The sequence below is a fragment of the Papio anubis genome, chromosome 4, assembly GCF_008728515.1.
Source record: "Papio anubis isolate 15944 chromosome 4, Panubis1.0, whole genome shotgun sequence".
Lineage (NCBI taxonomy): Eukaryota > Metazoa > Chordata > Mammalia > Primates > Cercopithecidae > Papio > Papio anubis.
The window spans coordinates 138,694,613-138,718,522 of NC_044979.1; the positions used below are offsets into that span (position 1 = coordinate 138,694,613).

At 49.6% G+C, this 23,910-nt stretch overlaps 1 protein-coding gene across 1 annotated transcript in view; it reads right to left on the reverse strand.

The window, feature by feature from the left end:
* The window catches only part of COL26A1 (collagen type XXVI alpha 1 chain), a 201,601-nt gene extending 177,932 nt beyond the window's left edge, over positions 1 to 23,669 (reverse strand). Inside the window, exon 1 of the mRNA XM_003895827.4 lies at positions 22,731 to 23,669. Within this exon, the coding sequence (XP_003895876.3) occupies positions 22,731 to 22,888 (158 nt within the window). The 5' untranslated portion in view covers positions 22,889 to 23,669. The remainder of the gene's footprint in view (positions 1 to 22,730) is intronic.
* Between the last annotated feature and the right edge of the window lie 241 nt (positions 23,670 to 23,910).

Below are 23,910 nucleotides of genomic sequence, written 5' to 3' on the forward strand. Positions count from 1 at the left end.
GGGGAATCACTTGAGGTCAGGAGTTTGAGACCAGCCTGGCCAACATGGAGAAACCCCCATCTCTACTAAAAATACAAAAATTAGCTGGGCATGGTGGCGGATGCCTGTGATCCCAGCTACTCAGGAGGCTGAGGCAGGAGAATCGTTTGAACCTGGGCGGCAGAGGTTGCAGTGAGCCAAGATCGTACCACTGCACTGCAGCCCGGGCAACAGGATGAGACCCCATCACAAATATATATATATATATATTTATATATATATGTATATATAGTGTCAAGCTGATTGGATTGCAGGATGTAAAGTATTGTTTCTAGTTGTTTCTGGGTGTTGCCAGAGGAGATTAACATTTGAGTTAGTGGGAGAGGAAGACCCACCCTCAATGTGGGTGGTCCCCATTCAATCAGCTGCCAGCGTGGCTAGAAAAAGCAGGCAGAGAAGGTGAAAGGAGCTGACTTCCTGAGTCTTTCAGCCTTCATTGTTCTCCCGTGCTGGATGCTTCCTGCCCTCAAACATCAGACGCCAGGCTTTTCAGCTTTTGAACTCTTGAATTTACGCCAGTGGTTTGCCAGGGGCTTTCAGACCTTCAGCCAGACTGAAGGCTGCACTGTTGGCTTCCTTACTTTGGAGGTTTTGGGACTAGGACTGAACCACTACTGGCTTCCTAGCTCTTCAGCTTGTAGACGGCTTATTATGGGACTTCACCCTGTGGTTGCGTGAGTCAATTCTCCTTAATCAACATCAACTCCCTGTCATATATACATATATACTATTAGTTATGTCCCTCTAGAGAGCCCTAACACACACAATGACCAACACACACATACACACATACACACACACACACACACACACTTTGGAAGACTATAAGATTCTCCACTGGCCAGGTGCAGTGGCTCATGCCTGTAATCCCATCACCATGGGAGGCCGAGGCTGGAGGATTGCTTAAGCCCAGAAGATCAAGATCAGCCTGAGGCCGGGCACGGTACCTCATGCCTGTAATCCCAGCACTTTGGGAGGCCAAGGTGGGTGGATCACCTGAAGTCAGAAGTTCAAGATCAGCCTGTCCAACATGGTGAAACCCCGTCTCTACTAAAAACACAAAATTTAGCTGGCTGTGGTGGCAGAAGCCTGTAATCCCAGCTACTCGGGAGGCTGAGGCAGGAAAATGGCTTGAACCTGGGAGGCGGAGGTTGTAGTGAGCCGAGATCATGCTATTGAACTCCAGCCTGGGCAACAGAGTGAGACTCCGTCTCAAAAAACAAACAAACAAACAAAAAACAGCCTGAACAATACAGGGAGACCCCCATCTCTACAAATAATTTAAAAGTTAGCCAAGCATGGTGGCGCACGCCTGTGGTCTCAGCTACTCAGGAGGCTGGGATGGGAGGATCACTTGAGCCCAGGAGTTGGAAGCTACAGTGAAGAGTGATTGTATCACGGCACTCCAGCCTTGTCAATGGAGTGAGACCCTGTCTGAAATAAATAAATAAACTTGCAAAAAATATTGCCTTCCTTAAAAAATAATTCTCGGCTGGGCACAGTGGCTCACGCCAGTAATCCCAGCACTTTGGGAGGCCGAGGTGGGCAGATCACCTGAGGTCAAGAGTTCGAGACCAGCCTGACCAACATAGAGAAACCCCATCTCTACTAAAACTAAAAAATTAGGCAGGGCACAGTGGCTCATGCCTGTAATCCCAGCACTTTGGGAGGCCGAGGCAGGTGGATCACCTGAGGTCAGGAGTTCCAGAGTAGCCTGGCCAACATGGCAAAACCCCATCTCTATTAAAAATGCAAAAAGGTAGCTGGGCACGGTGGCACATGCCTGTAATCTCAGCTACCAGGGTGACTGAGGCAGGAGGATAGCTTGAATCTGGGAGGCAGAGATTGCAGTGAGCCAAGATCATGCCACTGCACCCCAGCCTGGGCAACAGAGCGAGACTGTCTCATTAAAAAAAAAAAAAAAAAATTAGCCAGGCCTGGTGGTACATGCCTGTATTCCCAGCTACTTGGGAGGCTGAGGCAGGATAATCGTTTGAACCCAGGAGGTGGAGGTTGTGGTGAGCCAAGATCACGCCATTGCACTCCAACCTGGGCAACAAGAGCGAAACTCCATCTCAAAAAAAAAAAAAAATCTTCACCTCCAAAAACCCTAGAAAACTACCTAAAAAACCATTAAAATAATTTTTTGAAAATTCACAAAGGTAGCTGATACAAAATCAGCATGCCTCAAATAAACAGCTTTCCTACTTGCCAAACATAAACATTTATAAATGACAAGGACCAAAAAAGTCTTTTCATGATAGCAATAAAAATGATAAAATGTCTAAGAATAAGTCTAAGAAGCCCTGAGTCAATGGAGCAGCAGGGCTTGTTCCTAAAAAACACACAATGTTATAAGCATGTAATTCTTTTTTTTTTTTTTTTGAGGCATGATCTTGCTGTGTCACCCAGGCTGGAGTACAGTGATGTGATCTCGGTTCACTGCAACCTCTGCCTCCAGGTCACAAGCGATTCTCCTACCTCCGCCTCCAGAGTAGCTGGGATTACAGACACACGTCACCATACCCAGCTAACTTTTGTACTTTTAGTAGAGATGGGGTTTCTCCACGTTGGCCAGCCTGGCCTTGAACTCCTGGCCTCAAGCAGTCCACCCGCCTCAGCCTCCCAAAGTGCTCAGATTACAGGTATGAGCCACCACTCTTGGTCATAAACGTGTAATCCTATGAATCCATTAATTCAACACAGCCTGATCAAAATCCCAATAGCATTTTTATAAACCGAGAAAAGATGATTTTAAAATTCACCCAAAATAAAAAGATGTATAAGAACAACTAAGAATATTTTGGTAGGCCAGGCGCTGTGGCTCACGCCTGTAATCCCAGCACTTTGGGAGGCCGAGGCGGGTGGATCACGAGGTCAGGAGATGGAGACCATCCTGGCTAACACAGTGAAACCCCGTCTCTACTAAAAAAGACAAAAAAATTAGCCGGGCATGGTGGTGGGCGCCTGTAGTCCCAGCTACTCAGGAGGCTGAGGCAGGAGAATGGCGTGAACCCAGGAGGTGGAGCTTGCAGTGAGCCAAGATCGTGCCACTGCACTCCAGCCTGGGCAACAGAGCGAGACTCCGTCTCAAAAAAAAAAAAGAATATTTTGATAAAGAGTAATAGTGAAGGAGAAATTGTTCTATTAGCTAACAAAATATATGATAAAGGTATAATAATTAAAACACAGGACTGTGGTTTTGGCACCAGACGAGATAGAGTTTAGTAGAAAATAAGAGTTCGGAAAAAGGATCAGGCATATAGGGAAATTTAGTACATGATAAAAATGGCATTTCAAATTAGCAAGGAAGAATGGGTTAGTCAATAAAAGTGTGAAGGCGGTTTGGGTAAAAAACTATGTTAAATCCCTACCTCACAGCCTATGTAGAAACAGAGCCAGGTACAGTGGCTCATACCTGTAATCCCAGTGCTTTGGGAGGCCAACCCAGAATTGCTTGAGGCCAGGAGTTTGAGACCAGCCTGGACAACATAGCAAGACATCTTCTTTACAAAAAATTTAAAAATTGGCCAGGTATGGTAGCATGCACCTGTAGTCCTAGCCAAAAAGGCTGAGGCAGGAGGATTGCTTGAGCCTAGGAGTATGAAGCTGCCAGTAAGCCATAATTGTGCAACTGCACTCTAGCCTAGGAAACAGATCAAGACCCTGTCCCAAAATAGCAACAAAATGTAAGTAAAAATTTTAAAAAACAAATGGAAAAGCCATGCTCTAATGACCCTTAGCTCAAGGCTGAATCTTAACAGGCTTTTGATGCTCAAAACCACTTTCAGTCTTAATTCTTTTTGGAGCTTAAGATCAGTGCAACCCTCCAAGGCCCCCCAATATCTGGCATATCTTTCCCTTTTCATCTCCATTTGTGTGTTCGGCCAAATAATATTTCCCCCAGGGATGTCCTCTTTCTAATCCCTGAAACCTGAGAAAATGTTATCTTATGCAGTGCTATGGTTTGAATGTGTCCCCCACAAAGCACACATTAGAAACTTAATCACCAGTGCAACAGTGTTAGGAGGTGGGGCCTAATGGAAGATGTTTAGGTCACGAAAGATATACCCTCATGAATAGATTATACCAATAGTAAAAGGGCTTGAGGCTTAGAATTTAATCTCTTGCTCTCTTTCTCTCCCTCTCTTTGCCCTTCCACCATAAAATGACACAGCCTTTGCCAGATACCAGCCCCTGGCTCTTGGACTTCCCAGCCTCCAGAGCCATGAGCCAATAAATTTCCATATGTTATAAGTTATCCAGTCTGTGCTTCTCTGTTCCAGCAGCACAAAAGGAACTAAGACACATGGTTAAAGGGACTTGATGATTAAATTAAGGATACTGAAGTTGAGGGGGTGTCCAGGTGGGCCCAACCTAACCTAAGGGGTCCATACGAGACAGGCAGGAAGATCAAAGTCAGAGAGAAAGGAGGTATCAGAAAGAAAGGTTGGAGTAATGCCCTTTGAAGACAGAGGAAGGAGCTACAAGTCAAGGAATGCTGGTAGCTTCTAGAAGCTGGAAAAGGCACAAAAATGGTTCTTTCCTGGAACCTCCAGAAAGACCAGCCCTGTAAATACCTTGATTTTAGCCCAGTGAGACCTATTTTGGACTTCTGATCTCAAGAACTGTAAGATAATGAACTAGTATTATTTTAAGTCACTAAATTTGTGGTAATTTGTTACAGCAACAAAACGAATCTAATACAGCTTGCAAAGAGGTTGGTCATTTCCTGAGTACCCTCTGTAATCCAGGCAAGAGTGACAGAGAACAACCTAGAACCTAGAGCTACAGAAGCAAACCAGACAGGACCACTGCCCTGGGAGAATTTGCCGTCTCTGGGAAGATAACCACTCACGAATTATCAATTCATTAGTTACGGAATTTACTCACTGTGTCATAAGCCTCTAAGTTAGAAAGCTAGCTCTTTTAACAAAGGAGCCTGATATTATCTTGAAGAGCAAGTAAAGGGCCTCTGAAGATGTGATGTTTAAGCTGATCTCTGAGGTCTGGGCAGGAGGAGTTACCTAGGCCAAAAGTCACAAAGACTGAACAGGGTGTAGCCGGAAAGGGGTCCCGATCCAGACCCCAAGGGTTGATTCTGAGATCTTGTGTAAGAAAGAATTTGGGACAAGTCCATAGAATAAAGTGAAAACAAGTTTACTGAGAAGGTAAAGGAGGGAGGCTAAGGTGGGTGGATTGGCTGAGCTCAGCAGTCCAAGACCAACCTGGGCAACATGGTGAAACCCCGTCTCTATTAAAATACAAAAAATTAGCCAGATGTGGTGGTGTGTGCCTGTAGTCCCAGCTACTCGGGAGGCTGAGGCATGAGAATTGCTTGAAACTGGAAGGCGGAGGTTGCAATAAGCCAAGATAGTGCCACTGTACTCCAGTCTGGGCGACAGAGAGAGACTCTGTCTCAAGAAAGAAAAAGAAAGTAGCTGGGCACGGTGGCTCACGTCTATAATCCCAGCACTTTGGGAGGCTGAGGCAGGCAGATCACAAAGTCAGGAGTTCGAGACCAGCCTGGCCAATATGGTGAAACCCCATCTCTGCTAAAAATACAATAATTAGCCAGCTATGGTGGTGGGCACCTGTAGTCCCAGCTACTCGGGAGGCTGAGGCAGAAGAATTGCTTAAACCCGGGAGGCAAAGTTTGCAGTGAGTCGAGATCGCACCACTGCACTCCTGCCTGGGCAACAGAGTGAGACTCCATCTCAAAAAGAAAAAAAAGAAAGAAAGTAAAGAAATAGAGAATGGCTACTCCATAGACAAAGCAGACCCAAGGGCTGCTGGTTGCCCAATTTTATGGTTATTTCTTGATCATATGCTAAACAAGGGATGGATTATTCATGCCTCCCCCTTTTCAGACCATATAAGGTAACTTCATGACGTTGCCATGGCATTTGTAAACTGTCATGGCGCTGGTGGGAGTGTAGCTGTGAGGACAACCAGAGATCACTCTCATCACCATCTTGGTTTTGGTGGGTTTTGGCCAGCTTCTTTACTGCAACCTGTTTTATCAGCAAGGTCTTTATGACCTTGTGCCAACCTCCTATCTCGCCCTGTGACTTAGAATGCCGTAACCATCTGAGAATGCAGCCCAGTAGGTCTCAGCCTCATTTTACCCAACCTGTAGTCATGATGGAGTTGCTGTGGTTCACACGCCTCTGACAAAGGCAGGGGCAACCATCTGTGCAAAGGCCCTGAGGCAGGAAGGATCTGGAAGGTGAAAGGCAGGCAATGGTGAGCAGAGCACCAAGAGAGACCAGGAGCAGTCAGGCAGAGCCAGGACAGGGCTCCCACCTGATGCAGAGGCTCACCTGCCCGCTCCACTCCTCACCCGGAAGACACACATGTTCAGAGTCCTTGTGTGAAGCATTTCAGGGTCTAATTGTCATCAGTCGCAGAACAAATGACGGGAAGAGGCTGGCAAATCCTGCAGCCAGCCAGGATCACATCACCGCAGAAATGGGTGCCCCTGGCAGGCCAAGACTTCTTGCAGCCCCAAGCATCAGCTGTGTGGCCAAGTCAATCACAGGAGGCCAGGAAGGGAGATAAACCCTCCCAGAAGAGCAAGAATGACAAAAATGTCAGAAGCCGGAGGCAACTGGCCGGGCCGCAGACAGCCGGAGCCAAATCAGAAGGAAACTGCTACCTTCTCTCAAAGGCTTCGTAACCACGGGGCTGGGGAAGCCCAAGTGAGACTCCAGTGAGTTTTTGGCAGGCCTGGTCGCCTCCAGGGGCCGCAGAGCCGCAGACATCCTGCAACAAACCCTGATCCAGGGACAACTCCCTGGGGAAAAGAAAAGTCTGAGCCGATCATAAAGACTCCAAGCAGGGGACATCCTCCAAGGGACTGGGAACTCTCGGGGATTCTCGGACAACCTCCTCAGAGTCCTTGCATTTCCAGAACAAGAAAGGGGGTGGGAGATCAAATTCTTGCAAACAAAGACAGATAATATTTAGACTGCAAGTCATGAGTGCGAACAGCTTACACACATGCAGAGCAAATGTCTGTCTTCCCACCGGTCTTGGTGTCCCCAGCCCCCGAGTCTGGAGGATCAGTTGAAGCCAGGAGTTCGAGACCAGCCTGGGCGACATAGGGAAACACCGTCTGTACAAAACAAATTTATTTTTGTTTGGATGGAGTCTCGCTCTGTCACCCAAACTGGAGGGCGATGGCATAATCTCAGTTTACTGCAACCTCTGTCCCCCAGGTTCAAGCAATTCTCCTGCCTCAGCCTCCCAAGTAGCTGGGATTACAGCCACGCACCACCACACCCAGCTAATTTTTGTATTTTTAGTAGAGACGGGGTTTCACCATGTTGACCAGGCTGGTCTTGAACTCCTGACCTCAGGTGATCCACTTGTCCCAGTCTCCCAAAGTGACGGAATTACAGGCGTGAGCCACCATGCCCAGTCCCCCAAAAACTTTTTAAATAATAAATTAGCCGGGCATGGTGGGGCACACACCTGTAGTCCCAGCTACTCAGGAGGCTGAAGCGGGACGATCACCTGAGTCCAAAAGGTGGAGGCTGCAGTGACCTGTGATTGTGCCACTGCTCTCTAGCCCTGGGTGACAGAGCAAGATCCTGTCTCTAAAATGTAAAAAAAAATAAAATTTAGGCAGGCGCGGTGGCTCAAGCCTGTAATCCCAGCACTTTGGGAGGCCGAGGCAGGCGGATCACGAGGTCAGGAGATCAAGACCACGGTGAAACCCTGTCTCTACTAAAAATACAAAATGTTGGCTGGGCGTAGTGGTGGACACCTGTAGTCCCAGCTACTCGGGAGGCTGAGGCAGGAGAATGGTGTGAACCCGGGAGGCGGAGCTTGCAGTGAGCCGAGATAGCGCCACCGCGCTCCAGCCTGGGCAACAGAGCGAGACTCCGTCTCAAAACAAAAAAAAAAAAAGAAATTAAAATTTAAAAAAAGATAGATGGGGCTCTCATTAAAATGAACAGCAATGATTAGTCAGCCTCTCTGCCAAACACATTTCTTCGTTTGATTCCAACCTATTTTAATTGTTTCGTTCACTGATGAGGGACTAAAGCAATGAAGGGAAGTTGCTGGCTTAACTGTGGGTCCTTCAGAGGTAAGTTACAGCTAGGCACAGTAGCTTATACCTGTAATTCCAGCACTTTGGGAGGCTGAGGGAGGAGAATCGCTTGAGCCCAGGAGTTCAAGACCAGCCTGGGCAACGTTGCAAGACCCAATCTCTACGAAAAATACCAAAATGATCCAGGCATGGTGGTGCATGCCTATAGTTCCACCTACTCGAGAGGATAAGGTGGAAGGATCACTTGAGTCCAGAAGGTCAAGGCTGCAGTGAGCTGTGTGATCACACCACTGCATTCCAGCCTGAGCAACAGAGCGAGACCCTGGCTCCAAAATAAAAAGTGAGTCACTGCAGGCCGGCTGCATGAGACAAGGCAGAAAAAGCCCTTTCCCCCCGTCACCTTGGGGCCTCCCTGGGTCCCTTCTGCTGTCACACTGTCTGAGACATGCAGCTCATCAGAAATCCTCAGCCGGGCACAGTGGCTCATGCCTGTAATCCCAGCACTTTGGGAGGCCAAGGTGGGAGGATCACTTGAGACCAGGAGTTTGAGACTGACCTGCACAACGTAGTGACACCCCCATCTCTATTTTAAAGAAAAGAAAAGAAGGCCAGGCGCAGTGGCTCACGCCTGTAATCCCAGCACTTTGGGAGGCCGAGGCAGGCGGATCACCTGAGGTCAGGAGTTTGAGACCGGCCTGGCAAACATGGTAAAACCCATCTCTACTAAACATACAAAAAATTAGCCAGGTGTGGTGGCAGGTACCTGTAGTCCCAGCTACTCAGGAGACTGAGGCAGGAGAATCACTTGAATCCGGGAGGCGGAGATTGCAGTGAACTGAGATCACGCCACTGCACTCTAGCCTGGGCGACAGAGCCAGACTCTGCCTTAAAAAATTAATTAATTAAATTAAATAAAGAAAATAAATCCTCAACCTCAGTCCTCACCAGAGGCATCTGAGCACCCTCAGATCCCTCCCGTCTGCTCCTCAGTCACATCTGGGGGTGATCCTCTGCACTGACGCCCGAAGCGGCTGAGGTTCAGCTGGGAGTGCAGATAGGCCCGCATCCCTCACTCTGGTCTTGAAAACCTGAGCAGGGTCCTAAGAGACAAGGGAAAACCATCAGGATTGCAGCTTCTGTTTTCTCTGGCTCCCCTGCGGCAGCAAGGGTGGGCTCAACTTCACGGGGAGGTCTGAAATGACCCCAGTGAGCAGGCTTAGGACAGGCTCTTGGAGAGCACCAGAAACCTATCAGGCCATTTTCCTCATCCTACGAGACCTGCCTTGAATGGGTACTCCTCTAGGAAGTCCTCAGCATTTAGCCCCCATCCACAACAGCATCTCACAGGGTGTGCAGTCTGAAAGACACCATCCTGGCAAAAGGTACCCTAGAAAAGGATTCTGTGGCCTTATATGCTTGTAGTTTTGTTTTGGGGAGGATTTTTTTGAGACTTTTTTTGAGACAGGGTCTGGCTCTGTCATTCACGCTGGAGTGCAGTGGTTCTATCATAGCCTCCACCTCCTGGGCTCAAGTGATGCTCCTGCCTCAGCCTCCCCTCCCAGGTAGCTGGAACTATACCATGCCTGGCTAATTTCTATTCTTTTTTTTTTTTTTTGTAGATACAGGATCTTACTATGTTGCCTAGGCTGGGCTCACACTTCTGGACTCAAGTGATCCTCCCACCTCAGCCTCCTCCCCAAGTACCTGGGACTACAAGCACACATCACCATGCCTGGCTAATTTTCTCTCTTTTTTTCTTTCATTCATTCTTTCTTTCTTTTATAGATATGGGGTCTTGCTATGTTGCCCAGGCTGGTCTCACACTCCTGGGCTCAAGCAATCCTCCTGCCTCAGCCTCCCCTCCCAAGTAGCTGAGACTACAAGCTTGCCATACCACACCTGGCTAATTTTTATTTTCTTTTTTTGTAGATTGGGGATTTTGCTATATTGCCCTGGCTGGTCTCGAACTCCTGGTCTCAAGTGATCCTCACGCCTTGGCCTCCCAAAGTGTGGGATTGTAGGTGTGAGCCACTGTGCCCAGCCATGCTGCCTATGTTTGTGAAATCCATCATCTTCCCAAGCTTTACAAGGCCCCATCAGCACACTACACCATCTGAGAAAAGCCTTTATCCTTTCACATGGCCTCCTAGAGTGCATACTAGACATTGTTCTCAGCGCTTGATTAATATTAACTGGCATAAGCCCCAGAATGACATTATGAAGGAAACACTCTAATCATACCCATTTTATAGATGAGGTGACTGAGGCACAGAGAGGTCAGGCAACTTAGTCAGGGCCACACAGAACCTGGACTCAGACTCAGGCAGCCTGTCTCCAGATCCTACTCTTCACAGCCTTCCTCTTTTTTTTTTTTTTTTTTTTTTTTTTGAGATGGAGTCTCGCTCTGTCACCCAGGCTGGAGTGCAGTGGTGTGATCTCAGCTCACTACAACCTCTGCCTCCGGGGTTCAAGCAATTCTCCTGCCTCAGCCTCCTGAGTAGCTGGAATTACAGGTGCCTGCCACCATGCCTGGCTAATTTTTTTGTATTTGTATTGGAGGCGGGGTTTCACCATGTTGGCCAGGCTGGTCTCAAACTCCTGACCTCAGATGATCTGCCCGCCTTGGCTTCCCAAAGTGTTGAGATTACAGGCGTGAGCCACTGTGTCTGGCCTGTGCACTTTATTTCTATTATTATTACATTGTAATATATAATGAAATAATCCTACTACTCACCATCATATAGAATCAGTGGGAGCTCTGAGCTTGTTTTCCTGCAACTAGACGGTCCCATCTGGGGGTGATGGGAGACAGTGACAGATCATCAGACATTAGATTCTCATAAAAGTGCACAACCTAGACCCCTCGCCTGTGCAGTTTACAACAGGGCTGGAGCTCCTACGAGAATCTACTGCTGCTGCTGGTCTGACAGGAGGCGGAGCTAATGCGGTAATGCTAGAGAGGGCAGCAGCTGTAGAGATGAAGGTTCAGGCTTTTTCGCCTATCACTCACCTCCTACTGCGTGGCCCGGTTCCTTGAACTGGTCTTGAACCGGTACCTATCTGTGACCTGGGGGTTGGGGACCCCTGCTTTACAAGATCACTCTGGAGGCAGCTAGGGGTGGGGCAGACAGGGAGACGCAGGAGGCCGGAGTGCACACCGCTCTCCTATTATTTCAGAATTAACCTGGACTCAATCCAGCTTGTTTCAAGGTAGTCTGTTACAGGACTCCGAAGGGAAGCACTAGACCCTGGTTTCTGGGAGGCAGGCAGACAGAAGGCCAGGCTGGGACGGTCAGGGACCCCGACGACTTGGAGGGCAGAACAGCATGGCGTGTGTATATTTCCGTAGGATATCTGCAGAATTCCCGGAGCACTTTGTGCTAACATTCCCGAAAATCCTCTAACAGTTAGTTATTTTTGCTCTTTTCCCCTGCCCCAGGCTGAATTGATCTGGGTCCAGCTCACACACTCTCAAAGTGGCAATGAAGTGTCACATGAGTTCGAGCCAAGAGAAGCCTGGAGGAGTGCTATTATTGCCATAGGAATTGTTTCTCTGGGAATGGATTTTAAAATAACAGACAAGCTGGGGGAAGAGGGGAGCGAGATGAAGAGAGGGAAGATTCAGAAAATCCTGGAGCTTGAGGACAAAGTCTCCCCAGATATTTACATCAAAGCCATTCTGTGTGATTCTCAGGAAAAGTCTCCCTTCCCTATGCGCTCACACTTCAAAGGGAGAAGGGGGACCTGTAAAGCTGGGGTCTCTCCATGGTTCCTCTAAAAGCGGCTTCAGGAGCTGGCCTCATGTGAACAAAGTGCAGAGAAAGGGACCTCAGTCCAGAACGGCAAACGTGCACTGAGGCAGAGGCACTGCCTCAGTGTCCCAAAGGAGAAAGGTCAAGGTATTTGTTCAGTCATTCATTCATATGTTCATTCATTCACTCAACAAACTTCCCTTGAGTACCTGATCCGTGCAAGTCCAGAAGATGCTGAAATTTGGGGTTGAAAACTCCATGCAGGAAAAATAACAGTATTTCACAAAAATGCAAGATGTGTGAAGTCTGCTTTGCTGCCGTTGCAAACCTAGAAAATGCTGCAAAAACTTTGCAATGTTCTGAGAAGCAAAGCAGCAGGCTCCTTGGTGTCCCCCCAGGCACTGGAGACAGCCGGGAGCTCAGGCCTGAAGCCTCTCTGCCTATCCGTGATCCACCAAGGCACCAGGTCCCGCTAGCTCCAAGCACTCCTTTCTCCCCTGCTCCATCCATCAACTACCTCCTAACTGGCCTCCCTCCTTCCACTCTCCTTCCTCTGCCAGCCTCTTCCCCAACCAGCAAAGCTGGCACAAGCCTGACTGTGACCAAGCCCAGACTATAAAGGCAAGCTCCTTAAGGTGGCAGGAAGGAGACTTCACATTCAGACTCCAAAAGCTCAGCACCTGTCCTCTGCCTGGCCAAGCCCACGGTCTGCTCTTGCTCTGTCACCCTGTTGGAGTGCAGTGGCACGATCATAGCTCACTGCAGCCTCAAACTCCTGGGCTCAAGCAATCCTCCAACCTCAGTCTCCTGAATAGCTGAGACTACACGCATGTTCCACCACACCTGGCTAATTTTTTATTTTTGGTAGAGACAGGGTCTTGCTATGTTGCCCAGGCTGGTCTTGAACTCCTGAGCTCAAGCAATCCTCCCACCTTGGCCTCCCAAAGTGCTGGGATTACAGGCATGAGCCACTACATCCCACCAGTCCAGCCACTCTGAACTCAGTCCCACTGAATGTATGTCAGGCAATAGGTGATGACACTTCCAAGCCCTTATACAGCAGTCTGTCTGCCCAGAATGCCCCAGTCACTGCCTCAAGCTCTCCTGTTCATCCTACAAAACCCACCTCCTATGTTGACTCTTCTGAGAAGTCCTCAACATTTAGTCTCTATCCACTAGAACATTTCCCTAAGTATGTGGTCAGGAACACAGTCCTAACAAAATGCTCCCCAGAAGGCCGGGTGTGGTGGCTCACACCTGCAATCCCAGCACTTTGGGAGGCCAAGGCAGGTGGATCACTTGAGGTCAGGAGTTCAAGACCAGCCTGGCAAATGTGGAGAAACCCCAACTCTACTAAAAATACAAAACTTAGCCGGGCACGTTGGTGGGTGCCTGTAATCCCAGCTACTCAGGAGGCTGAGGCAGGAGAATTGCTTGAACCCGGGAGGCGGAGGTTGCAGTGAGCCAGGATCATGCCACTGCACTCCAGCCTGGGCAACAGAGCGAGACTCTGTCTCAAAAAAACAAAATGCTCCCCAGAAAAAGATTCCAATATATTTGTATTCATGTATTTGTGGAATCCCCCCATGCTTGCAACCTTTGCAAGGCATGTGAACACAATCCATGGTCACATGCCTGAGCAGAGCATTTACTATCCTTTTGCCTAAGAACGTTATTAATATTAACCCATTTAAGCACCAGAACAACTTAATGAAGTAAGTACTGAGATCATTCCCATTTTACAGATGAGAAAACTGAGGCACACAGACTCCCAGCCTCCCACATACCCTAGCTCCCCTAGCTCACTTTGTACACATTTGTATCACACCAAATTCCACTCTTACTCATGGATCTGTTTTCCTCAACCAGTCTCTGAGCTCATCAAGGGCAGAGGCTGGGTCTGAATCATCTCACTGCCCCAGAGACAGGGTCTTACTCTGTCACCCAGGCTGGAGCACAGTGGTGTGATCATAGCTCACTGCAGCTTCAACTTCCTGGGTTCAAGCCATCTTCCCACCTCAGCCTCCCAAGTACCTGGGACTACAGGTGTGCACCACCACACTCAGCTAATTTTTTAGTCTTTTTGCAAAGACAGGGTCTGACTATGTTTCCCAGGCTGGTCTCAAACTCCTGAACTCAATTGATCCTCCCACCTCAGCCTCCACCAGGACTACAGGTGTCCACCACCACGCCCAGCTAATTTTTAAAATTTTTTTCACAGAGACAGGGTCTGGCTATGTTGTCCCAGCTGGTCTCAAACTCCTGGGCTAAAGTGATCCTCTCAACATGGTCTCCCACAAAGTGCTGGGATGAAAGGCATGAGCCACCACAGCTGACCACAGTCGCCCCTTCTTGAATGTAGGGAACCGGAGAGCAAAGGCAGGGGCCCAACACTGCAGAGGCATGCAAGGTAGTCAGAGGGACAAGGCCCTGTGGATGTGATCATCTACTTCCCCAGAGTCTGCTGAGCTCTTCCTCCAGGCAGGCCACCAGGCAGAGCCCCCTGCCTTCATGTTTGAGTCCTCAGCCTCTCCCCTACCTGCACGTGGGCTCAGTGAATGCAAGATGATTAAATGCCTGACCTGGAGTGGCTCATATTTCCAAGAGGTCGTGGGCAGGGCTGAGCCCTGGCTCATGCACGCTTGCCCAAGGCAGGCTGCTCAGAGTCACTCCTGTAGGGAGTAAATGAGGAAGGAGAAATGATTCCATCTGCAAGAAGGGAAACTGGGGAAGTGAGTTCTCAAAACAAAACCACAATCACAGACGCAACAGGTGCAGGGGCTACCCACAGATGAGATGAACAGAAAGCTGGGAGGTAAATCCAGAGAGACTTCCTGGAGGAAGGGTGCTTGTGGTTCTACCAAAAGAGCAGGGAGTCAAGGTAAGAGGGAGGCATTTTGAGTGAGGAGGGGACACACCAAGCACTTTGGCTTAGACAAAACCACAAGAAAGTGACTTCAGAGACAGAAGGAGCTTGAAGCAGCAGGTATAGATGAAGGAAAGGTGGGTGGGGCACGGAGGCTCATGCCTGTAATCCCAGTACTTTGGGAGGCTGAGGTGGGCAGATAACCTGAGGTCAGGAGTTCGAGTCCAGCCTGGCCAACATGGCAAAATCCCATCTCTACTAAAAATACAAAAAAATTAGCTGGGTGTGGTGGTGCATGCCTGTAATACCAGCTACTCAGAAGGCTGAGGCAGCAGAATCGCATCAACCTGGGATGCGGAGGTTGCAGTGAGCTGAGACCGTGCCACTGCACTCCAGCCTGGGCAACAGAGCTAGACTCCATCTCAAAAAACAAAAACAAACCAAACAAACAACAACAACTACAAAACTGCATGTCAGCTTGATTTATAACTTTTTTTTTTTTTTTGAGATGCACTCTGTCACCCAGGCTGGAGTGCAGTGGTGTGATCTCAGCTCACTGCAAGCTCTGCCTCTCAGGTTCACGCCATTCTCCTGCCTCAGCCTCCCCAGTAGCTGGGACTACAGGCGTCCACCACCATGCCTGGCTCATTTTTTGTATGTTTTGTAGAGACAGGGTTTCACTGTGTTAGCCAGGATGGTCTTGATCTCCTGACTTCATGATCCACCCGCCTCAGCCTCCCAAAGTGCTGAGATTACAGGAGTGAGCCACCGCACCTGACCGATTTATAACTTTTAAATACCTAGCCATATGGTGAATGGTCTTCATCTTTAGTCTTGCCCCAAGCCCCAAAAATGTTAGGAGTGGCCAGGGCTTGCAGGTGTTATAAGATCAGGGAAGCCTATTCTTACCCCTGAAAGGCCATATTGACCCAGCATCATTTAAAATGGCCTCTTCAGGCCGGGTGCATTGGCTCATGCCGTAATCCCAGCACTTTGGGAGGCCGAGGTGGGCAGATCACCTGAGGTCAGGAGTTCGAGACCAGCCTGACCAACATGCAGAAACCCCATCTCTACTAAAAATACAAAATTAGCCGGGCATGGTAGCGCATGCCTGTAATCCCAGCTACTAGGGAGGCTAAGGCAGGAGAATTGCTTGAACCCGGGAGGCAGAGGTTGCAGTAAGATGAGATCATGCCATTGCACTCCAACCTGGGCAACAAGAGCAAAACTCCATTGAAAAGAAAGAAAAGAAAGGAAAGAAAGGAAAGAAAAGAAAGAAAGGAAATGGCCTATTCAAAATGTACCCGAAGAAGAAACTGCTGATGGGAATGTAAAACACTGTAACCCCAGTGGAGGGAAACTTGACGCTATCTAGCAGAATTAAACATGTGTTTGCCACTTAACAACACAAGTGTCTATCAGTAGAGGACTAGTTGAATAAATATAGTCACTCACACTGTACACAATTACAGACTCATAAAAATGGATGCAGAACTCTACTAAAAAAACACAAAAAATTAGCCGGGCATGGTGGCACACACCTGTAGTCCCAGCTACTCGGGAGGCTGAGGCAGGAGAATGGCGTGAACCCGGAAGTCGAAGCTTGCAGTGAGCCAAGATCATGCCACTGCACTCCAGCCTGGGTGACACAGCGAGACTCCATCTCAAAAATGCAAATAAAAATAAAAATAAAAATAAATAGGATGCAGAAGATTATCTTGGCTTTATTTATTTGTTTATTCGAGATAGAGTCTCACTCTGTCACCCAGTCTGGAGTACAGTGACGTGATCTCGGCTCACTGCAACCTCTACCTCCTGGGTTCAAGCAACTATCCTGCCTCAGCCTCCTGAGTAGCTGGGATTACAGGCATGCGCCACCACGCCCAGCTAAATTTTGTATTCTTAGTAGAGAAGGGGTTTCACCATGTTGGCCAGGCTGGTCTCAAACTCCTGTCCTCAAGTGATCCGCCTGCCTTGGTCTTCCAAAGTTCTGGGATGACAGGTGTGAGTCACCATGCCCCGCCTATCTTTGCTTTTTGATAGAGCCATCTCCACAACATGTTATGATGGAAAAAGGCCAAGTGCAAAACAGAATAACACATTACCTCTGTGTAAGAAAAGGAGGAGGATGCAGACACAAACACACACATACTCATACACACTCTAACACTCACACACACACAAATTGCTTACATTTACAAAAAGAAACAATGAAAAGAGAAACCAAAAACTAACTCAAAATCTGGCTACCTACAAATAGTAAATAAGGGGGAAATCATGTGTACAAGTATTCTAGAAATTACAAATTTTAAAAAGAGTCAAAATTATAGTACCACTTTGAAGTAGGAGCCGGGACTTGACTCTGGAGGTTGGGCTTGACACTGGACCAAATTGAGGACTACCTAAAACAAGTTAGGACAAAGCACATCCCCGTAAGACTCACTCACCAGGGTGCCATGTGAATTACCACTTACCAGGGCAACACCCGGAAGTTACCACCCCTTTCCATGGCAACAACCCAACAACCTGGAAGTTACCACCTTCATCCTAGAAATTCCTGCATAAACTGCCCCTTAATTTGCATATAGTTAAAAGTGGATATAAATAGTGCTGAACTGCCTCTGAGCTGCTAGTCTGGGCACACTGCTTATGGGGTATCCCTGCTCTGCAAGGAGCAGGACCTCTGCTGCTGCTGTGCACTGCTGCGTCAATAAAAGTTGCTGTCTGACACCACCCACTCGCCTTTGAATTCTTTGCTGGGTGAAACCAAGAACCCTCCCGGCCAAGCCCCAATTTGGGGGCCTGCCTGTCCTGCATCCACTTTGCGATCCTTAATGAAATAATGACATAGGCAATGATCACCAACACCTCAAGCATCACAAGAGAAAAAGAGAGACGACCAGACTCTCTTTGTGTAATTGCCAATGGAAAAACACTACACCACCCAAGAGGTAATTCTGCCAAAATAATGATGATCATAATAAGGAGAAAACAAAGGAGGAGGAAGAACTAGATCCAATCAAACTTTTGATCCAATTTCCCATTATCTGGAAATACAGAGGACAGATGAACATACTCAAGGTACCATGAGCATAAAACCAACAAAATCCTGAACATGGAACATTCTAGAAGGCTGAGTTTCTGCAACAAATAAATTGCAACAAAAAGAAGGGAAAAAGTGGAAGACACTTGTAGACAGTGGTGTTCTGCTGAATATTTAACACCCAGCTTTCCAGAATAAAGCCATGTCCTTCTGTTAGTCAGTTCAGGGCTGCCATAACAGAATACCATAGACTGAGTGGCTTAAGCAGCAGACATTTATTTCTCACAGCCTTGGAGGCTGGGAAGTCCAAGATCAAGGTGCTGGCAGATTCAGTTCCTGGTGAGGGCTCTCTGTCTGGTTTGCAGACAGCTACCTTCTTGCTGTGCTGTGTCCTCACATGGCAAAGAGAGCGAGCTCTGATTTCTCTTCCTCTTCTTCCTTTTTTTTTTTTTTTTTTTTGAGACAGAGTCTCACTCTGTTGCCCAGGCTAGAGTGCAGTGGCATGGTCTCAGCTCATTGTACCCTCCGCCTCCCAGGCTTAAGTGATTCTAGTGCCTCAGCCTCCCAAGTAGCTGGGGCAACAGGTGTGCACCACCATACCTGGCTAATTTTATTATTATTTTTTTTTTAATTTATTTTTTGTTTTGAGATGGAGTCTCCCTCTGTCGTCCAGGCTGGAGTACAGTGGTGCGATCTAGGCTCACTGCAAGCTCCGCCTCTCAGGTTCACGCCATTCCCCTGCCTCAGCCTCCTGAGTAGCTGGGACTACAGGCACCCACCACCACGTCCGGCTAATTTTTTTGTCTTTTTAGTAGAGACAGTATTTCACTATATTAGCTAGGATGGTCTTGATCTCCTGACCTCATGATCCGCCCGCCTTGGCCTCCCAAAGTGCTGGAATTACAAGCTTGAGCCGCCACACCCGGCTTCTCTTCCTGTTCTTATAACATCACTAATCGAATCATGGGGCACTGCCCTCACAACTTCATCTAAATCTAGTTACCTCCAAAGGTCCCACCTCAAAATACCAGCACATTGGAGGTGAAGGCTTCAACGTATGAATGTGGTGGGGACACACAGATCACTCCAGAGCATCTCCTGATATAATATGGTAGACTAGACCACTTATGAAGCATTTCTGTCTCTCCCAACACCCCCAGATAGAGACCATAAATCTAATCAAACCTTCCAACCTAACTTCCAAAATAGAAGAGATACAGGGGGCAGAGGATCCAATTAATTACACCACTGGGAAGCAAGTAGCTAAATCTAGTATGTGGACATTTTAGAAAACAACTGGTCTTCAGCAACTTGACAGCATGGAGGAAAAATTACTCTTTCAATGGGGGAGGACTTTCCTACACTAAAAGGGACAGAAGAGACAGAATAACCAATAAGCAGACTTAATTAGATGCAGATTTGAACAAACTAACAATTAAAAACTGCTTTTTGGCCAGGCACAGTGGCTCACACCTGTAATCCCAACACTTTGAGAGGCCAAAGCCGAAGGACTACTTGAGGCCAGGAGTTTGAGACCAGCCTGGGCAACATAGCACGACCCCATCTCTATGAAAAAGTTAAAAATGAGCCAGCCATGGTGGCCCATGCCTGTGGTCCCAACTACTTAGGAGGCTGAGGTGGGAGGATTGCTTGGACCCAGGAGGTTGAGGCTGCAGTGAGCTATGATTGCACCACTGCGCTCCTGCCTGGGTGACAGAGCGAGACCCTGTCTTTAAAAAAAAAAAAAAAAAAAAAGACTTTAACAAGGAGCAGTAACAATGAAATTAAAGCAGATTCTTTGTCAAGAAACACCCCTGTCATCATCGCCCGTCAACTGAGACCAAGCCCCGGTAAACACACTACTGAAGGCCAAGGCTGCAAGGACCACTGTGCCAACTGCTGTCCCCCAAGCCTTCAACTTCTGGAGATCTTGGATCTCAAGGACAAGGGACACTTGTGAAAGATAGCTCATGGAACACAGAAACATGTGACAGCCAGGCCAGCTCCAGCCTATAACTCACCCAGGCAACAACCAGGTGCCTGCAATGCCATGCTGGGCTTTCTGGGCAAAGAGACTCAGTCACATTCAGGAATATTAACTTGCCCCAAGCCTCCCCAGCACCTCCTGGTATCCTTTTCCGGAATCCACTTCCCACAAATTCACCCACATCCTCCCTAAACCTAATTATATCCTCTCCCCATTCCTATCCTGGTGGAAAGAGTTCTGGAAGATTCCCACACTTGTTTGAGCCACTTTTTGTTTGTGCTAAAATGATCCCTTCCAAGTTTCTGCAGAGGTCCCCAAGTTCCAGCCCACCAAATGCCAGAATGAGGTCTCTATTAGCCCCCGATCTTCATGGACCTCACCTCCCGCTTTTCTGCAGGCGTATTTCAGGCTGCAAAGATTTTTTTTTTTTCTTCGCACGCTTTTTAACTACAAAAGCATTACATGAATATATGCTCTTTGCAAACCATCCATTCAATTCCCGTACCGGCCAGTAGGTTCTCTTTGGGGCCAAGCACAGTGGCTCATGCTTGTAATCCCAGCACTTTGGGAGGCTGAGGCAGGCAGATCATTTGAGGCCAGGAGTTTGAGACCCACCTGGCCAAAATCACAGCATTTTTTATTGGCCAACAATACAAAAATTAGCCAGGTGTGGTGGTGGTTGCCTGTAATCCCAGCTACTTGGGAGGCTGAGGCAGGAGAATCACTTGAACCCAGGAGGCAGAGGTTGCAGTGAGCCAAGACTGCACCATTGTACTCCAGCCTGAGCGAGACTGTCTCGAAAAAACACAGAAACCAGAAAAACATTCAGACAAGCCACAAACAGACAGAGGGAAAATGGGACAGTCCCCTGGCCCAGCCCTAGACCTCTTCATAACATTAACTGCTGAAATGGTTTCCTGGAAACTTTTTTGAGGCATTTATCTACCTAGATGTAGACCTGAAACGAAATCATGCTGTATCAACTTGAAAAGCTTGTTTTTTAGACAATCCTCACATGCAACTGTGTAGAGGCCACACTAGTGTGGATGTTTGGAGAATACTCCTCATAGAAGCCCCGGGTAAGTATTTCCAAACAAAATGAGAGAGATAGGATTGCATGCAAACTTTTCCAGAGGACTTCTGTGCTTTTCTGGGTCCCACCCTATCCAGCCGTGAGTGTATATTTCTTCCCAGCACGAAACATCCCTGTCTCCTTGTTATTAAGGCATTAGCCAGAAATCATCTTGGAGTCCTCTGATTTGGTAAATATCAAAGAGAAAAAAAGAAGGAGAACCTGTCTTCTAGCTTTGATAAGCAGAGCAGTATGCTAGAAAACACCAGATCTAGGCCTGGCGTGGTGGCTCACGCCTGTAATCCCAGCACTTTGGGAGGCCGAGGCAGGAGGATCTCTTGAAGCCAGAAGTTAGAGACCAGCATGTGCAACATAGTGAGATCCCACCTCTACAAAAAATTTAAAAATTAGCCAGTCATGGTGGTGCCAGTCTATGATCTCAGCTACACAGGAGGCTGAGGTTGGGGGATCACTTGAGCCTGGGAGATCAGGTCTGCAGTGAGCTATGATCACACCACTGCACTCCAGCCTGGGGAACAAGCAAGACACTATCTAAGAAAAAAATAAAAGCACAAGAGGTCAGTCCTGAGTGGCTACTGGGCCTAGCAAATCCTGAGCCTCTATTTCTTCAGCTCAAGGAAAGATACTACTCTAATGTTTTAACCCTAGGGTTGTTAAGGATCAAAAGAAATGGAGATTGGGAGGGGCCAAGGCGGTAGGATCTTCTTGAGCCCAAGAGTTTGCGTCAAGCCTGGGCAACAGAGTTGAGATTCTGTCTCTGCAAAAAATAAATTAAAATGTAAAAAAGAGATGGAGGGAACAGACACAGGTAGTGCATTCCAGAGCGCTGTCATAGCTGTGTGGGTTGTAGTTATTACTAAATGAGGAAAAGCTAAATTCAAGCGAGTTATGCAAACGAGGCGTTTGGCAACTTCTACTTGCATGCTTACGGTTTTCTGGGGAAATTCAAATACGGGCTCCGGAGTCGCATCCCCGAGCGTCCCGGGGGTGGCCATGGCGCCACCTGCCGGCCGAGAGAGAGGAGACGCCTGGCGGGTCCCGGCGCCCGGGCCCGGTGACCCTGCGCCCTCTCCAACCCCGCCACGGAGCCACCCGATCCCAGCCGGTTCTACGTCCCGGGGTGGCTGGGGAGTCGCAGCCGAGGATCCTCCGCGGCCTCAGCCCCAAAGACTGGGCGGGAATGACCCCTCCGGTGTCCTGGGGCCCCTGATAGGAGAGGGGGTGCCCGGGACGCGAGGCCTTGACCACCCGGGAACCTGCTCCGCGACACAAAGCCGCAGCCGCGCAGGTGAGCGGCGGAGCCACGTGAGCGGCTGAACGCCCGGAGCAGAGCCCCAGCCCGGGCCACCGCGGTCGGACCCACTTCCACTCGGAGCCCGGAACGAGGGGGCGAAGGTTGGGGAAGCGAAGAAAGGAAGGGACAGAGTGGGCGCGGCCAGAGACCACCGCAGCCCCGGACCCGGACCCGAACCCTCAGCCCCCGCGGCCCCACCACCCCAACCCTCAGCCCCCTCCGTCGTTCTAGCTGCCCCCTCTCTGCAGCACCCAGCCCCCGCCGCCCCGCGTCCCTAGCCGCCAGTCGCCCTGCACCCCAGGCCCTTCGGTGTCTCCCCCCGTGACCCCAACCCCCAGCCCCCGCCGTTTCGTCCCAGCTGCCCCGTGTCCCCAGCCCCTGGCCTCCACCACCCCACGCCCCCAGGCCCGCACCCTAACCCCCTCCAGCTCCCGTTCCAGCTGTCGGGTGTCTGCTGCCCCCAATCCCCGCTGCCCCGCACCCCCAAGCCCCGGATAGCCCCGCGCTCCAGCCCCCGAGTCTCTCGCTCCAGCCACCCAGTGCCCAGGGCCCCCGCCGCCCGCGCCCCCCGAGGCCCCGCCACCCCGCGCTACTCACCGGCGGCTAGTGTAGCCGCTGCCAGGGGAGCCGGCGCCGGGCTCCGGGTAGCCGTGCTGCTGCAGGGCTGCGGCCGAGAAAGGGTAGAGGAAGCCGGTGGCCAGCGCCGACCCGCAGAGGCAGCAACACGCCCAGGGCAGGAGCAGGGCCAGCTTCATCGTGCGCGGCAGACCGCGGGGACCTGGAGTCCCGGGCACGAGGACCGGCAGGAGCGCACAGGCGCCCGGACCGAACCTGCGGCCCCGGCCGGGAGCAGAGCGAGAGGAGCCGGGCGAGCGATCGGCGCCCGGGTGCGAGCTGGAAGTGTGTGGGGGGCGCCCACGCCTCTCCGGGGCCGCCTTTTCAAATTCGGCGAGGTGGGCTCTAAGCCGTCAAAGGGGGCGTGGGGCTTTCTTGTTAACCCTCGGTGGTCCGAGGCCGAGGAGGCGGCAGAGCTAGGGTGCGAGCTCCGCTGGGGGTCCCTGGAGCCTGGCACCCCGAAAGCCAAACCTCGCGCCCGGGCCCCCACTACACACTTCAGAAGCTTTGCAACCAAATCTTCTTCGGGTCCGCAAACGCTTTCGGAGCGCCCATTCTGTGCCTGCCAATTTCACCTGGACGATGTTGGTGAATCCTGGCCACACTGCCCTCGGTGGTCCCATTCAGAAGTGGAAACTGAGACTGGAGAAAGTTAAGCCAGACAAATGCGCGTCTTCCGCTCCTTGTGCAGGGCTCTTTGGATCAAAGCACTGCGTGCCCGTGAGAAACCGTCCAGAGCTTCCCAAGAATCTTCTCCTTCCCCTTTCACCTCCAGCCCCCACCTGCCTTGCTGACTCTTCCAGGTAAGAAGCTTTGGGAAGGGCGGAAGGGTCAGTTGGGGTGAGAAGTTGTAGCTACATTGGGAGGCGGAGGCGGGCGGATCGCCTGAGGTCAGGAGTTCGAGACCAGCCTGGCCAACATGGGGAAGCCTCAGCTCTGCTAAAAATACAAAAATTAGCCTAATGTGGTGGCAGTCGCCTGTAATCTCAACTACAGGCTGGGCTGAGGCAGGCAAATCACTTGAACTCAGGAGGCAGAGGTTGCAGTGAGAAAAGATCAGGCCACTGCCCTCCTGGATGACAAAGTAAGGCTCTGTCTCAAAAAATGAAAACAGTTCTAGCTAGAATCACAGATTCATGAGACACATCCTATCCAGAAAAGG